The sequence below is a fragment of the Helianthus annuus genome, chromosome 17 (genome assembly GCF_002127325.2).
Source record: "Helianthus annuus cultivar XRQ/B chromosome 17, HanXRQr2.0-SUNRISE, whole genome shotgun sequence".
In the NCBI taxonomy this organism is placed as follows: Eukaryota; Viridiplantae; Streptophyta; class Magnoliopsida; order Asterales; family Asteraceae; genus Helianthus; species Helianthus annuus.
In genome coordinates this window covers 148,859,036-148,875,947 of record NC_035449.2, presented here as the reverse complement: position 1 = coordinate 148,875,947, position 16,912 = coordinate 148,859,036, and the positions used below count along the sequence as shown (strand labels likewise).

Below are 16,912 nucleotides of genomic sequence, written 5' to 3'. Positions count from 1 at the left end.
TAACTAAACATAAACTTAAATGAGAGTATACCTCAACAAAATTTTATACATATATATAAAAATATAATTTTTTCACCTCCATGGTTCAACAAGATTTTTTTAATGTAGGAATACTATATTGTAAATTAGGTAATTACTTATGTAAGTTTACATATATAATCAATTAAATTTATACTTAAATTTTAAATAAATATTATAGGATTTTCAACTGATGATGAAAGACCAAATGAATATCATAAAATTTTCGATCAATGATGAAAGAAACTTTAGAGGTACACGGAATATGATATGAATTTGGGTACTCTTATCTTAACATATAATTGTATTAAGATTGTTTTAAGATAATGAGCTGACAAAATTTAATAAGTAAATCCATACATAGGTGTGAAAAGAAGATTAGCTCAAGTTTCAAACTAAAGAAAATGCCACCCCAAGGTGTCGTAGTAATTGAAATAATAGTGGTGACTGAATGAGTTCACCGGGCTTGAAACCAAATGAAAGTTCAACAAAGTAAATCTGAATGTTTGTTTTAAACAATCTAGTAGGATTTTCAATTAAAATTGTAATAAATTAATAATGTTTTTCGATTGAAGATAATAAAGTAATAATTATCATGAAAGGTTCCATTGATGCTGCAAGAACCATTAAGGGGTAAACTGAAATATGAAACGAATTTGTATATCATTATCTTAGCAGATTCAATATAAATAAATAAATAATTAAATCCGTATATGATGTGTGCAAACGAGATTAGCGCAATCTTCAAATTTGTGAAAACGTCACCACAAGGTGATCGTGATTAAAGAAACGTTTCAATGAAGTTGAAGATCAAACAAGCATGTTATAGTTCAAGAGAATTGAAGTGCTTTGTTGGGATTATTTAGAATATGATGGCTTCAATTCATCATATGGGACCTTGAATTGAATATGTAATGCGAGCAAGCTCAAACAATTTGAACTTGGTTTAAATAAAACGAGTTTTAATAAGAAAGTTCGGACATGGTCACAACAAAAACCATGTATGCCAAAGGGAATTGAGATTTTCAAGAAATTTATTGAAAAGAGTCATCGTTTAGAAATAATGTAGTTTACATATGCCAAAGATTAAGTATAGCGAAATGATATTTGAGTTTTGATAAAACAATAAATTAGAATGAAGCCCTCCAGTGGTCTTCATAAATCAAACGAACCACATACGCAACAAACAGTGCATGTGTAACGTGTGAATTTACCAAGAAATGAAATAGATCAATATTCGCTATTATGAAAGAAATCCTCATGGTATGATGACCATTAGGGGAAATAGAAATGCAAAAGTCAACTCTTTATATGCAAAAGTCAGGATTTTAATGAAAGAAATATAAGAACTTTATCTGGAATTTCATGTGATAACCATTGTTAAGTGACATTACTAGGGAATGTCGAATAAAATAAAATAGGGGATTGTAAAGGTACATAACTTCTTTTGCAGTGTCAAGAATTGGATTAGACTATGCACCGATTGTTGTGAAATCTTGTTCTATCGTACCTCATCAAGATTTCATGTTATTTGTAGGATCACATGGCCAAGTGCTGCTTTTTTATTAGTAGTTCTTCTAATGACAGGATTCGTATTGGAGTCGTCATGCCAATTATATTTTCCAAAGGTCTTGCCTTGAAAGTTGTGTGTGATATACTTCGACGTCTGTGGACGTGTAATTTAAATTTCATGTGTTTTCTTGTGCATTAGTACAACTTTACATGCTTCTTACTTGCGTTAATAGTTTAAGGTAACGCAGTGGAAATCCTTATACTTTTGATGGTGTCTTAACTTAATGGTTTCCATTGTTTATTTAGTCGCACGAGTTACGAGACAGATGATCAACCGAAATAATGTTTGACATCGGAATTATAGGTATATGCAAGAGATTCCTGATAAAGAAATCTAGACTTATTATTGACACATATGCTTGTGCTTTATTCTTAATTGTCAATGGTTATGGCTTTTGGAATTCCTTATAGATATACATATCTATATAATCATATATTTCTGTAACACCCCGGAAATATAAAACTTTATATTAAAATTATAAAGTTTAAATAAACAAGAATAAATTAACTAGGAATTTATAACCTAGTTAACTACAAGTCTAAAAATAACTTAAATAGGGTTAAAGCAACAAAACTTTATGTTAAACAAAAGTGAGGGGCTAATATTGTCAAAACTTGAACTTAGGTTACTAGATGTAGTAAAAACAAAACCAAACATCCCATAATTGAGGTGTCTGGTTGATCAACAAGCAGAGGAGCGACCAAAGCTTCTCACCAAACCCTAACTCCACAAATTTGATCAATTGAAGGCTAATTCCTGTCCCAAATCGAAATCTGAACATAGATTCGTGATCCTCATCACAAGGCGGTTACAAGGTATGTGAAATTTGGTGCTAATTCTCTGTTTGAAATTCTCATGAAATTGGGAAAATCTGAAATTCATGGATGCATGTTTGTTTTATGATGAATTAGGAACCATATAGTGTCTAGGGACAAACCCTAGACAAACACAAGTTGAAATCATGTGAAATTTTAGTGAAACCTATGAACACCATTGTAGGTGATTAGTGGGTTATGTGTAATTTGATGAACACTAGGAAATAGAGTGTTGATCTAGTATAATTTGACAATTTTGAAGTGAATTCAGAAATTTAGAAGATGACAATCATGTAAAATGGTTGATTGGGGTGAAATTAGGGCTAAGTAGTAAGCCATGAATTAGGAAATTAAAGATGTAAAATTTTGCCCACTAAGTGTTTGTAAAAATGCCTCAAAGAAGGCTTGAAACTGAAAATTTAAGTTAAAACGCATAATTATGAAGTTTGGCAAAATGTGCGTTATATATATGTGAAACAAAGAGTTCTAAACATAAAGTGATTGAACTCTATAGGAAAGGAAGCCGGAGCATCGAGCGGGCAAACCGGTGTGGACGCACATTTGAAGGGCTTGCTTTAAAGGTATGTAACTTGACCCGTTACATTAAATAAATCGTTGTTAAATTTTGTGAAGTTTCATTATAAGATAGATAGGGTGTTGATTGTAGCGACCATGATCGTTACTTGAATTACTAGTCTAAGAATGATAAAGAATCGTTTGGTAGTCATCATATTGGGAAATTCCATAAGATGAGCCAAACGGGTCATTTAATTGTGTGAATTGTTGTTTTAGTGTTTTAGAGAGTCAAAATGGAGTTGGAAATCACAAGGGTATTAAGCCATGAGATTGGTCAAGAAATGTGAGTGATGATAAGCCCGGGATGTTGGGTAATAAGCTTCATAAGTTTACTAGCTAAATGGTAGTAATTTGTGTCATGTAGAAATGGGTCGAATAAATGCATAGCGCCATATAGACTTTCTGTCCGAAAGTTAAAATTTTGGTATGACTATCGTATTAGACACGTTGGTAATGAAATTACAGACATATAGGAAAAAGAATCACTAAAAACGGACTTACGGATCATAAGTTATGGCTAATTTAAGTTGGGACTTGATTAAACTTTGAGCTGGGAATGTATAGCAACACATCAATGAACATTCTGTGAAAATCAGGGCTAGGCGTGACGCCTAGGCCCTTGGCGTCACGCAGCGCCTCCTTGATCCGGAAAATTTTATTTTCTTGATTGCTTAGTCCTTGGAACTTGTTTATATCCATTGTAACTTTATCAAAACTAACATTAGTTGTGGTTTTGATCTTAGGTGATGTTGGAATTAACCGAAAGATGATCGAGCTATCTTTTGAAGAACCGAACACTATTTATAAGCTTCCGCAATGTTTTAAACTTTAGTACATTATGTTTATGGGTTGTAAACAAATCGTTAAACAACTTTTGGATATTTTAACTTAGTCGTTAGTCGACTAAGGTCCTTGCTACTAATGAACTATATTTATGAAATCTATGTTAACTAGGCAAATTTTTATCTATAAATGTTTTGAACTATTATTAAATTCAAGTAAATTAGAAGGGTCTTACAAGTTGGTAATCAGAGCTTAAGGTTGTCAACAAAGTGTTCGGTTCAAGCTCGATCGATTGTCCGGTAAGAATTAACTTATTATGTTAATAAATTAGGTCTTATGTAAGAATGAGAAATGAATAGATATGCATGGGAAGAGCGTGTTAACACACTCAAACCCAGAAAGTGCATTAAATGTGAACGGTTAAAGCAAGTTGAGAACTTGGCTAAACCGAAACAAATGAAGCAATGTTATGAATGAAATGTTTAACGTTTAATGTAAACATTTCAGTTTCAAGATGTCTGAAAGAAACGATGATGATCTGGTGCAAACAAGCACCGAACAAATGAAAGAGATAATTGCCGAAGAAGTAGGGAAGGCAATTGAAGGTAGCCTATCCGGGTTTATAGACAAGATTCAAAGCACGGTGTTGTCGCTTGTCGAAGAGCGAGTTAAAAGGTTGGAGGATAGTGTCAACCTTATGAAAGACAAAACGGGAGAACGTAAAGGGTGCTCATATAAAGAATTCATGGCGTGCAAATCGCCAATCTATAACGGGGAAGTTGACCCGATAATCTGCCAAAGATGGATAAGTGACATCGAAGGAGTGTTTGAACGAACCCACTGTGACGTAGGTGACTTTGTTGCTTACGGAACGGGTCAATTGAGAAATCAAGCCAAGGATTTGTGGGACAATAAAAAGAAGGAAATGGGAGCTGAAGTGGCAAGGGTCATGACTTGGGATGAGTTTAAAGTACCGTTCCTTAAACACCATAGTCCCAAAACAGTTATCAACAGAATCAAAGAGGAATGTATCCAGTTAAGACAGAAGGGAGAATCCATTGATAAGATTACGGGCATCTTCATGGATAAGCTGAGATTTTGTGACGAGTTAGTCACCACTGAAGAGCAGAAGATATACTATTATTACAACATGTTGAGTGCTGAATACCGGGAGTTTATGACTCCCTCAAAATATGAAACTCTCACAGAAATCATCAACACCGCTCAGAGCGGGAAATCGAATTAAAGAAGCAAGTTGAGAGGGGTGAGCGAAGGGCGCATGATGTGAATCCAAGCCCTACAAAGAAAGCCCGAACTGGAGATCGGGAAAGAAAGCGGATGTTAAAGGCGGGTCGCCAAGTTGCAAGGTATGTGGAAAGGGGCACAAAGGTGAGTGCCGCTTCAAAGATAAGCCGTGTCCGCTATGTGGGAAGACGGGGCACACCGCATCGCTATGTCCTGGAAAGGTTTCCGTCTGTTACAAATGTTATCAACCCGGTCACAAAAAGTCTGAATGCCCCGAGTTGGTTGGAAAGAGAGACACAAAAGAGTCCCCAACGGAAGCTCCAAAAGCGAAGGCTAGGTCCTTCCAACTTACAGCGGCTGAAGCAAAAGCAGAACCCGATGTGGTCTCAGGTATATTTACAATTAACTCAATTCCAGCTCGTGTATTGTTTGATACGGGTGCGAATAAATCCTTCATTTCGCATGGATTTATTTGACATCCTTCATTTATATTGACAAAATTATCTGTGCCCTTAGAAGTTGAAATAGGGGACAACAAAAGCTTTATAGTTTATGATATCTGTCGAGGCTGTAAATTAAATATTGACGATGAAGAATATATGATAAACCTAATCCCGATGTCAATGGGAGAATTTCAAATAGTTGTTGGGATGGATTGGCTACCTCAGCACCACGCAAAGATCGTGTGTTTTCGTAAGGAGATAAAGTTAATATCTCCTAGCGGAAAACACGTTACAATCTATGGCGAAAAAGGAGGCAACCCTGTAATATGCACAATGTTGAAAGCTCACAAGCTAATGAAACAAGGATGCAAGGCATTCATGATATACGCAAATGAGCCCGAGAAAGAACCACTGAAGATCTAAGATGTACCGGTAGTACGAGACTATGAAGATGTGTTTCCGGAGGATTTACCGGGGATACCGCCTGAACGGGAAATAGAGTTCGGGATCGAATTGATTCCAGGCGAAAAACCCGTAGCAAAAGCACCATACCGACTCGCACCGTCGGAATTACAAGAGTTGATGTCCCAAATTCAAGACCTACTTGACAAGGGATTCATAAGACCGAGTGTGTCTCCTTGGGGCGCACCGGTACTATTCGTGAAAAAGAAAGACGGAAGCATGCGCATGTATATCGATTACCGGGAATTAAACAAACTCACGGTAAAGAATCGATACCCGCTTCCGAGGATAGATGATTTATTTGACCAGTTACAAGGTGCGAACTGGTTCTCGAAAATTGACCTTAGATCGGGGTACCACCAACTAAAGGTCAAGGAGGAAGATGTGCCGAAGACAGCTTTCCGCACGCGATTGACGTGATGTCGTGGTCACAATCAAATTTAATCCCAAAAACAACTATAGAAAGTGGTAAGAGGGTATCGAACTCAGGGAGTATGTGGAAAATATGTCGATTATATAGCTTTGCAATTAAACTACAATTAACCTAATTTGCAGAAAATAAAGATCAATGATTTAGATTGTTGTTTTAGAAAACTAAATTAATAACTAAGTGCAAGTCAAAATTGGTTGTTTAACAAATTAGGAAAACAATGACCATCTTAGGATTCAGTTTCTTTGAACAAGTGTGTGTAATTCCAACTAGAAAGAGTTACATAGACATAACTTGTGTATAGATAATTGAAGTGATAAAAGGGAACAAAGTACTCGGATTGTATAAACGCGAGGTTGTTTCCCGATAACCAATTAATCAATAACCAACCCTAACCCTTCCCGTGATATCTCGATTGCCAACGGCACCAAGAACGTACGATTTAGACTAGGAATCGCACTATCAATTAACACGCTACAAACAATTATGCATACACCATGATAAACAAGTAAACACAAGTTATCATTCTAGAAATTCGGAAATAAACACACAAAAGTTCAAGAGAAACCTGCACCTAAGATGATCACCGAAAGTTTTAGCCACACATAGCTTGGTGAATCATCATAACAAGCAATTCAATGTTCATACAAATCAAAAACACAAACCGAATGTTAGAAAATGCCTAGAACCAAGCCAAGATAGCCAAAATCGCCCCCAATGTGTTCCCACAACGTCCAATGATGAGAATAGGTGAAAAGACACCCCAAAACCGACTTAATGATGGCAGTTACACAATTGTTCGCAGACTCCACCGTAATTTACGGCTCCACCGTAAATTACGGTGGACATAAACATGTTACGGTACATTTAAACTGTTGTACGGTGGGAACCAGGCCAATTTCAGGTCCACCGTAAATTACGGTGGGACCGTAATTTACGGTGACAACCTGAATTTTATGCTTTGCTCCGCACTCAACCCGTTCAACTTTAAACCTTCCAAAGCTGCACTTTTCCTCAATTTAAGCCGCCAAACCGTACCTGAGACATAAACAACAGTAGTTATCTAATTCAAGATAATTACACACATAAATGAGGGATAAACTTGTCTTTTAACATTGTAAAGGGTTGTCCAATGGACCACCCGTCAGCGATACGGACATTACGAATTCCTCGTGATGTCGTTTGGGCTAACAAATGCACCCGCGGCTTTCATGGACCTCATGAACCGGGTTTGCAAACCGATGTTGGATAAGTCTGTCATCGTGTTTATCGATGATATTTTGGTGTACTCAAAAAGTGAAGCCGAACATGCGCACCACTTACATGAGGTGCTAGAGACACTTAGACGAGAGAGGTTGTATGCGAAATTCTCCAAGTGTGCCTTTTGGTTAAGAGAGGTGCAATTTCTTGGCCACATCATAAGTGCCGACGGAGTATTAGTAGATCCGTCGAAGATCGAGGCTGTGTCAAAATGGAATCCCCCGAAGAACCCTTCGGAAATTAGAAGCTTTTTGGGGCTTGCGGGATACTATAGGAGATTCATTCAAGATTTCTCCAAGATTGCATCACCGCTTACAAAACTAACCCGGAAGGAAGAAAAGTTCATTTGGGGTGCCGATCAAGAAAAAGCATTTCAAACGCTAAAAGAGAAATTAACTCAAGCTCCGGTATTGACGTTGCCGGACGGGGTCGAAGACTTGGTGGTTTATTCGGATGCTTCACTATCGGGGCTCGGATGCGTTTTGATGCAACGGGGCAAAGTTATAGCTTATGCCTCGAGGCAATTGAAGATACGTGAGAAGAAATATCCCACGCACGATCTCGAGTTGGCTGCGGTGGTATTTACATTAAAAATATGGAGGCACTATTTATATGGGGTAAAGTGCACCATATTCACTGATCATAAGAGCTTAAAATACTTTTTTGATCAAAAGGAGTTAAATATGCGACAAAGGAGATGGTTAGAAACGGTGAAAGATTTCGACTGTGAAATACACTATCACCCCGGAAAGGCGAATGTGGTGGCGGATGCTTTGAGCAGAAAAGCGGACTATGTCCCAATACGAGTAAGATGAATGCAACTCGTGGTGACCTCGGGTATACTTGAACGTATCCGGGAGGCGCAAGTAGAAGCAGTGAAAGAAGAGAACTGGAAAAGGGAAAGGATTGTTGGCCAAGTTAAGGATCTCGAAGTAGGCAACCACGGTTTGAAAACACGTTTCAATAGAATTTGGGTTCCTAACACATGCGGAGTTAAAAAGCTTCTACTAGACGAAGCTCACAAGTCCCGTTATTCCATCCATCCAGGAGCGACCAAGATGTATAATGACTTAAAGTAAAACTATTGGTGGCCCGGAATGAAAAGAGACGTTGTGAAGTACGTAGAAAAATGTTTGACATGTCTACAAGTCAAGGCGGAACATCAAAAACCCTACGGTAAACTCCAACCGTTAGAAATCCCGGTTTGGAAATGGGAACATATTACGATGGACCTATTAACCAAACTACCAAGGACGAACCGAGGTTTCGATGCTATATGGGTAGTGGTGGATAGATTGACGAAAAGTGCTCACTTCATTCCGATTCGTGAGACTTATACGTCAGAAAAGATGTCAGATGTTTACACTAATGAGATAGTAACGCGTCATGGAGTACCGGTATCCATCGTGTCTGATAGGGACACCCGATTCACTTCGAAATTCTGGCGAGATTTCCAAGAGCAAATGGGGACCAAGTTGTTCATCAGTACCGCCTACCATCCTCAGACGGATGGACATAGCGAAAGAACGATACAGATGCTAGAGGATATGTTGCGGGCTTGCATTATCGACTTCGGGGGTAGTTGGGATGTCTATCTACCCTTGGTCGAATTTTCATATAACAATAGCTATCACGCGAGCATTAAAATGGCCCCGTATGAGATGTTATATGGTAGAAAGTGTCGAACTCCGGTATGTTGGGGAGAAGTGGGTCCACGAGGACTAGCACCTACGGATATAATCCGAATCACTAAGGAGAAAATTGAAGTGGTGCGAACCCACTTGAAAGCGGCCCAAGATAGACAGAAGTCTTATGCCGACAAAAGACGAAGACCGATTGAGTTTCAGTTAGGCGATATGGTTATGCTAAAAGTTTCCCCATGGAAGGGCGTTATCAGATTCAGAAAAAAGGGAAAACTAAGCCAGAGGTTTATTGGGCCATTTAAAATCATCGAACGGGTTGGCAATTTAGCTTACCGTCTTGAACTACCGGAAGAGTTGGAATACATGGCACGTTTCACGTGTCGTAATTGCGAAAGTGTCTAGCGGACGAAGCAGCTTATATCCATTACGATGATATCGAAGTGGATAATAGCCTGAAATACGTGGTGACACCAGTGGAGATTTTAGATCTAAAGGTCAAGCGCTTACGAAACAAACAAATCGATCAAGTCAATATCAAGTGGGAGCATAGGAAAGGCTCAGACACTACATGGGAATCCGAAGAAGAAATGCAACGGCTCTACCCTAAATTGTTTGGTACGTAATTCGGTTTCGGGGACGAAACCCTTTTAAGGGGGTGGACTTGTAACACCCCGGAAATATAAAACTTTATATTAAAATTATAAAGTTTAAATAAACAAGAATAAATTAACTAGGAATTTATAACCTAGTTAACTACAAGTCTAAAAATAACTTAAATAGGGTTAAATCAACAAAACTTTATGTTAAACAAAAGTGAGGGGCTAATATTGTCAAAACTTGAACTTAGGTTACTAGATGTAGTAAAAACAAAACCAAACATCCCATAATTGAGGTGTCTGGTCGATCAACAAGCAGAGGAGCGACCAAAGCTTCTCACCAAACCCTAACTCCACAAATTTGATCAATTGAAGGCTAATTCCTGTCCCAAATCGAAATCTGAACATAGATTCGTGATCCTCATCACAAGGGGGTTACAAGGTATGTGAAATTTGGTGCTAATTCTCTGTTTGAAATTCTCATGAAATTGGGAAATTCTGAAATTCATGGATGCATGTTTGTTTTATGATGAATTAGGAACCATATAGTGTCTAGGGACAAACCCTAGACAAACACAAGTTGAAATCATGTGAAATTTTAGTGAAACCTATGAACACCATTGTAGGTGATTAGTGGGTTATGTGTAATTTGATGAACACTAGGAAATAGAGTGTTGATCTAGTATAATTTGACAATTTTGAAGTGAATTCAGAAATTTAGAAGTTGAAAATCATGTAAAATCACGTAATTTACGGTGACAACCTGAATTTTATGCTTTGTTTTTTATTATTTGCTCCGCACTCAACCCGTTCAACTTTAAACCTTCCAAAGCTGCACTTTTCCTCAATTTAAGCCGCCAAACCGTACATGAGACATAAACAACAGTAGTTATCTAATTCAAGATAATTACACACATAAATGAGGGATAAACTTGTCTTTTAACATTGTAAAGGGTTGTCCAATGGACCACCCGTCACATCCCCACACTTACCCGTTGCTTGTCTCAAGCAACTCATGAAATCAATTTCAAAATAAGTGATCAATTTAAACCAAGCAGAAACATGCAATCCTTTTACTAACCCCTTTTTAACACCCAAAACAATGCACCCCTCTCTAAATCTCTCCTCTCGGCTACAATTGAATACTAGCAAAGATAATCTAGACACACAATAGGCAAACGGGCGGTTGCACAATTATAAGCTTGTACCTAAATCGATCCTTCTCCTAACAAGTGCCAAACATGAATGCAAATCAAAGGGACTTTCAAGGTTGTAACGTGGCTAGGTGTATAGGTAGGAAATGGAATATATATGAAGTAGCGAAAATTTAACCCGGTCTTTTTATTACACAACAAAACAAACTAAAAGCTACCAATCTAAACTACTATGTACAAGGCAACTAAATATCCTTTCTCTCTTTTTTTTTCAACAAGCAAACAACCATGCAATAAAGCATCAACATATCTACATCATATTATTACAACTACTACTACTAACACTAAAAGACCGGGTCAAATTGGGCAAAATTTTTTTAGGTAAGTAGCTAGGGGTAACAAATGATAGGCTTTTAGGCACAAAATTGGGCAACTAAATGTCCAAACCCCCGCCCCCTCTCGCAACCATGCTCATATATATAGCTTATGAGGTCCAACCCCCCAAATCCCACACTCGCACACCCTAAAGACGAGGCTACCTAGATGCCCTTATCCTTTTCACATTCATATCTAACTAAGGACTCAAACCGCATTCAAGCACAAGTTCTAATGTACCCCCACCCGTAGCCACTCTCAACAAAGATACGCATTATTTATATACAAATATGGCTTCAACTCTCACCAAAAATGAAAGGGTATCAAGGGTTGCCGGTGCACCATTTGGGGTTAATCTAGGGTGTTCAAATTTTCACATCGTTTCGCTTGGCTCAAAATTTTTCAAAATCTTCAAAAAAAAACCCCCCATCCCCACACTTGGGATACATTGACCCCAATGTATGGCTTTAGGAGGCTTTGATCACTAAAATCATTCAACATCAACAAAAAGCTTTTTCACTCAAACCACAAATTTCTTTTTTTTTTTTTTGTATTTTCATTTTATATTTTTTTTCTTTTTTCTTCTTTTTAAAACATGACATCACCAACAAGCACCGTCCCAAACTCAACATAACAATCATACACCACCCAACCGCCCAACCATAAACAAAACAAAACCACACATATGCACAAACTATACAAAAGAGGAACACAACCTGACTAATAGTAGCGCGGTCCTGGAGGTCCAAAAATGGAAGACATCATGTCGTTCCATTCTCCAAATGCAAACGAGCCGCTGCTACTTCCTCCTTGTTGCCGGGCACCCTCTTGTTGCCTAGGGTCAATCCATTGTGAGTGGTGAACTGGCGACGTCGGGTAAGATATGCTCCCATCATAAGGCGGTAAAGATGCATAATCCACATGTTGTGGATCTACCACCACCGGCCGCCCAGCGTGCCAGTCTGCATGCATCCTTCTTTCTTGATCATCGTGATATCGATTATTCATTTCCACCTCTTGGGAATACGCAAAGGTGCGATTCCATGCCTCCCTACGATCAAAATTTTGCTTCAAAGAATGCTCAATACTTGCACTCATCATGGTATTCTGGTCATATAACGTCCGCTCCGGACCCGACCACGTTTCGAAGACGGAAGCCGGAGGACGTTGGTTTGCTATTACTTCTTGCATGGTACCTTCATACGCCCACCCGGGCACATAAGATCGCTCTGCATAATCGTAGAAAGCACCACCAAAACCTCCACCATGACCCCCTTGACCTACGTTCACACCACCTTGCGGTTGCTCCTCATAATCTTCATCCCCACTTGGGATCTCCGCCTCACTCTCGGGCTCATCCTCTTCACCCGGTAACAACTCTCTAGCACCCGATTTAAGAGCTCTCCATCTTTGCCCATCGGACTTGAGCTTATGATACCGCTCTGATTGTGTATATGTCCAACCACTTCCCAACTTGTCTAACGTAAACGGTAGATGCCTTTTCGATGCCCCTCGATCCTCCGACGTGAGAGCTTTCTGCTGTTTCATCAGCCCTGTGATGATCAGACATTATGGGACAATGTCCCTTCCATACTTGTTTCGGCAGATCCACAGGTGGTTCATAATCAAATAGCGGATGGGAAAACGTGGTGATCCATGCATCAGCGAATAGAGAATAGGTACCTCCGGAAATCTCACCTGCTCCTTATCTCCCCTACGCGGTATAACATTCAACAAGCAAATTTCTAACAACAGCTTTGCTTCGATTTTCAAATTTTTCCGGTACAAAATTCCATGATAAGTACCCGGCTTAAATAGTGCTGCTAGCATATCGTTCCACCGCGGGTGCTTCTCCGGCTTCACCAAAAGGTTATCAAGAGTGGGAATCATGTAATCACGGGCCGGGAGACTGTCATACTTCCCGAGCTTCTTCAATGTGTCAAAGGACATTTCCACCGGTACCCCGTGCACCTCACCAACTAACTTCATTAGGGATGGCTTGTCGGCTCGATGACATTTGAGAGTCGCCATCCACTCTTGTATCTCGGTGATAAACAAGTTGCTTTTGTCTTTATCAAAACATTTAAGCGCTGATTCCCATCCTAATGCACGAAACTTATCAAACACGCCAAACTGTTGGAACTCCACTTCCCGAACTTCTCGTTCACAAATAAAAGCTGCTGCCTTGTTCTTGAGCTTGTTCATTCTATCATGATATAACGTTGGCTGCCATTCCTCGGGTTGCTCATCTAGAGGACCCGAATCCCATATCGGTTTATCATGTGGATCCAACTCCATTTCTTCTTCACTCCCACTCTCACTTTCACTTATCCGACCCAAAAATTGTCTTTTTCGCGGTTGTTGTTCAACTTGTTTGCCTTTCCCTTTCGATGACGAACTAGATCCCGCTTGTTCTTTTGTCTTAACCATTTTCCTATACACATTAGAACAAACAACACAAGCAAACAACACAAAATTAGGCTCCTTTCTCTAAAACATCCCCACACTTGCTTGTTACTATGGTTGTAGATGTTAGTGAACTATAAGTGTATAAATTTTTTCAAAAATTTGGGCATGGTGTCTCTACAATGTAGAAATCCCCAAAAGTTCACTACTTTACTAACCATCCTACATCTACAACCATACTCATGTTCAAGAACAAGTAACAAGTAACACTATGAACAAGCAAGTGGGTATGAACAAACATCAACAATAACCTCAATCTTCACAATGCATCATTAAAATACAACAATTAAACTTTCATACCTTGGTTTGAAGATGCAACAATACTTGTGAAACAGAAAACTCCCAAAACCCCCAAAATTTCTCGAACTAGGGTTTGAATTTCGAACCCTAAAGCGTTGTTTTCTCGTGAATCTCTTCTCAAAATCAGAAAGTGTGTGAAAAATTAGCCAAAATAGACTCCTATTTCACTAAGTTTGGTTGAGAATTGAAAGAGATGTGGGTGATTGGAGGTTGAAGATGGATATGGATTTTTGTGGGTCTTGTGAAGAAGATGGGGATGGATGGTGATAGTTAGAGTGGAATTGTGTGGTTGGGGAGAACTCACGTGACCAGATGTTATGAGTTTTATTATTATTATTTTTTTAGGTTAAATGCGGAACCCCCAAACGATGCATCAATTTTTTCTGCGCACCGTAACTTACGGTCAGGCCGTAAGTTACGGTGGAACCTGAACAAAAATATTCCACCGTAAACCAGTAGCAAAACACCGTAATGCCCCAACTTTTTTTCATTCCCACCGTAAATTACGGTAAAACCGTAATTTACGGTAGCTTCTGGGCGATTAAGGTTTCACAAAAATTGAATTTTTAAGTGACTTTTTTATATTTTTTTCAGTTTTTTTCGCTTTTTTTATGTTTTTAAATTTTTTCAAAAACGTGTAAAAATCACCCTACCCCCTCAAAAGTCCCGTGTTGTCCTCAACACAATGTTAGAGAAATTCGTGACCCGAACATCCCCACACTTGTTTCAAAAAACGGATTTCGAGGGAATACGATAATTGTACAAACTATACAAAACAAACAAAACAAAACATTACTATTTACACTACCAAACCTGGGCCTCTCATGGTTGTTCCTCATCGACCGGGCGCAAGATGTAGCCCGCTTTGTCAAGCTCCAAGTTGTTGATGTCGTTCCCCTCCAAGTATGGCTTCAACCGGTGACCGTTCACCGTTTGTTGTTTAAGTGTTTGCTCATCTTGGATGTCTACATCACCAAACCTTCCAACTCTCCGAATGACGTATGGACCCATCCATTTGCTTTTAAGCTTACCCGCGAACATCTTGAGTCTTGAGTTATACAACCAAACTTTTTGACCCACTTCAAACGTTTTCTTTCGCAATTTTGCATCATGCACCTTCTTGAGTTTATCTTTATAAGCCGATGCGCATTCATACGCCTCATCTCGAATCTCTTCTATCTCGCTCAATTGCAACTTCCTCAACTTCCCCGCCTCGTCATAATCCACGTTAACTATCTTAATTGCCCAATGTGCTCGATGCGCTAACTCCATTGGCAAGTGACAACCCTTACCATACACCATCCGGTAAGGCGTTGTGCCAATAGGAGTCTTGTAGGTCGTTCGGTATGCCCATAATGCATCGTCTAACTTACTCGACCAATCCTTCCTATCCGTTCTTACCGTCTTCATAAGAATCTCTTTGATTTGACGGTTGGACACTTCGACTTGTCCACTTGTTTGCGGATGGTAAGGTGTGGCAATTCGGTGATTCACGCTATACCTCTTCAATAGTTTCCCAAAGTTGAAATTCTTGAAATGCGAACCACCATCACTTATAATAACCCGCGGGATTCCAAAACGAGAGAAAATGTTGGATTGAACAAATTTACAAACAACCGAATGGTCGTTCGTTCGTGTTGCAATAGCTTCAATCCACTTCGAGACATAATCCACCGCTACCAAAATGTATAGGAAGCCATTCGAATTCGGAAAGGGACCCATAAAATCTATACCCCATACATCAAATATCTCGACAACCAAGATTGGTTGTAATGGCATCTCATCCCTCTTCGATATACTTCCCATTTTTTGACAATTTATGCAATTTCTAGCGAATTCACATGCATCCTTGAAAATTTTGGGCCAATAAAACCCACATGAAAGAACCCGATAGCCTGTTTTGTGCCCACTAAAATGACCCCCACATGCGGACGAATGGGCATGGGTCAAAATTTCCAACACTTCTGTCTCGGGCACACACCTTCGTATAACTTGATCCGGTCCAATCTTGAAAAGATCCGGTTCATCACAAATGTATTGCTTCACTTGGACCATAAATTGTTGTCGACGCTTTTTGGTCCAATGACTTGGGATGGCACCCGTGGCTAAGTAATTAACATAATGAGCATATCACGGTGCAACAAAGGTGGAAACGGCTAAAAGTTGCTCGTCGGGAAAATTTTCATTGATTTCACTCACATCATCGATCCCTTCCACCGGGATCCGAGACAAATGATCCGCTACTACATTCTCACTTCCCTTTTTGTCTCGGATCTCTAAATCAAACTCTTGTAGCAATAATACCCACCGGATCAAACGAGGCTTCGCGTCCTTTTCTCCATCAAATATCGGACCGCACTATGATCTGAATAAACCACCACCTTGCTCCCCCAAATATACGAGCGAAACTTATCCAAAGCATACACCACCGCTAATAATTCCTTCTCGGTTGTGGTATAATTAAGTTGCGCTTCGGATAGAGTTTTGCTTGCATAATAAATAACCACCAGTTTCTTGTCAACCCGTTGACCCAAAACTGCACCAATAGTGGTGTCGCTTGCATCACACATTATCTTAAACGGCTTTGACCAATCTGGTGGTTGCAAGATAGGAGCTTTGACCAAGTGTTCCTTCAAAACAGTGAAAGCTTGCATACACTCGTTAGTAAAATCAAATGGGACATCTTTTAATAACAAGTTGCATAAGGGTTTGGTGATAACACTAAAACCCTTAATGAAACGTCTATAAAATCCCGCGTGCCCCAAGAACGACC

General features: G+C 39.2%; 1 protein-coding gene across 1 annotated transcript; it reads left to right on the top strand.

Annotated features, from left to right (window-relative positions):
* Positions 1-4,510: 4,510 nt before the first annotated feature.
* LOC110924858 lies at positions 4,511-5,011 on the top strand. Its single transcript, XM_022168842.1, has one exon. The coding sequence runs from the start codon at positions 4,511-4,513 to the stop codon at positions 5,009-5,011; it is 501 nt and encodes a 166-aa protein (XP_022024534.1).
* Positions 5,012-16,912: the final 11,901 nt, after the last annotated feature.

Coding starts and splice junctions, on each gene's coding strand:
- LOC110924858 (XM_022168842.1), top strand. CDS start 4,511: ATGGCGTGCAAATCGCCAATCTATAACGGGGAAGTTGACCCGATAATC.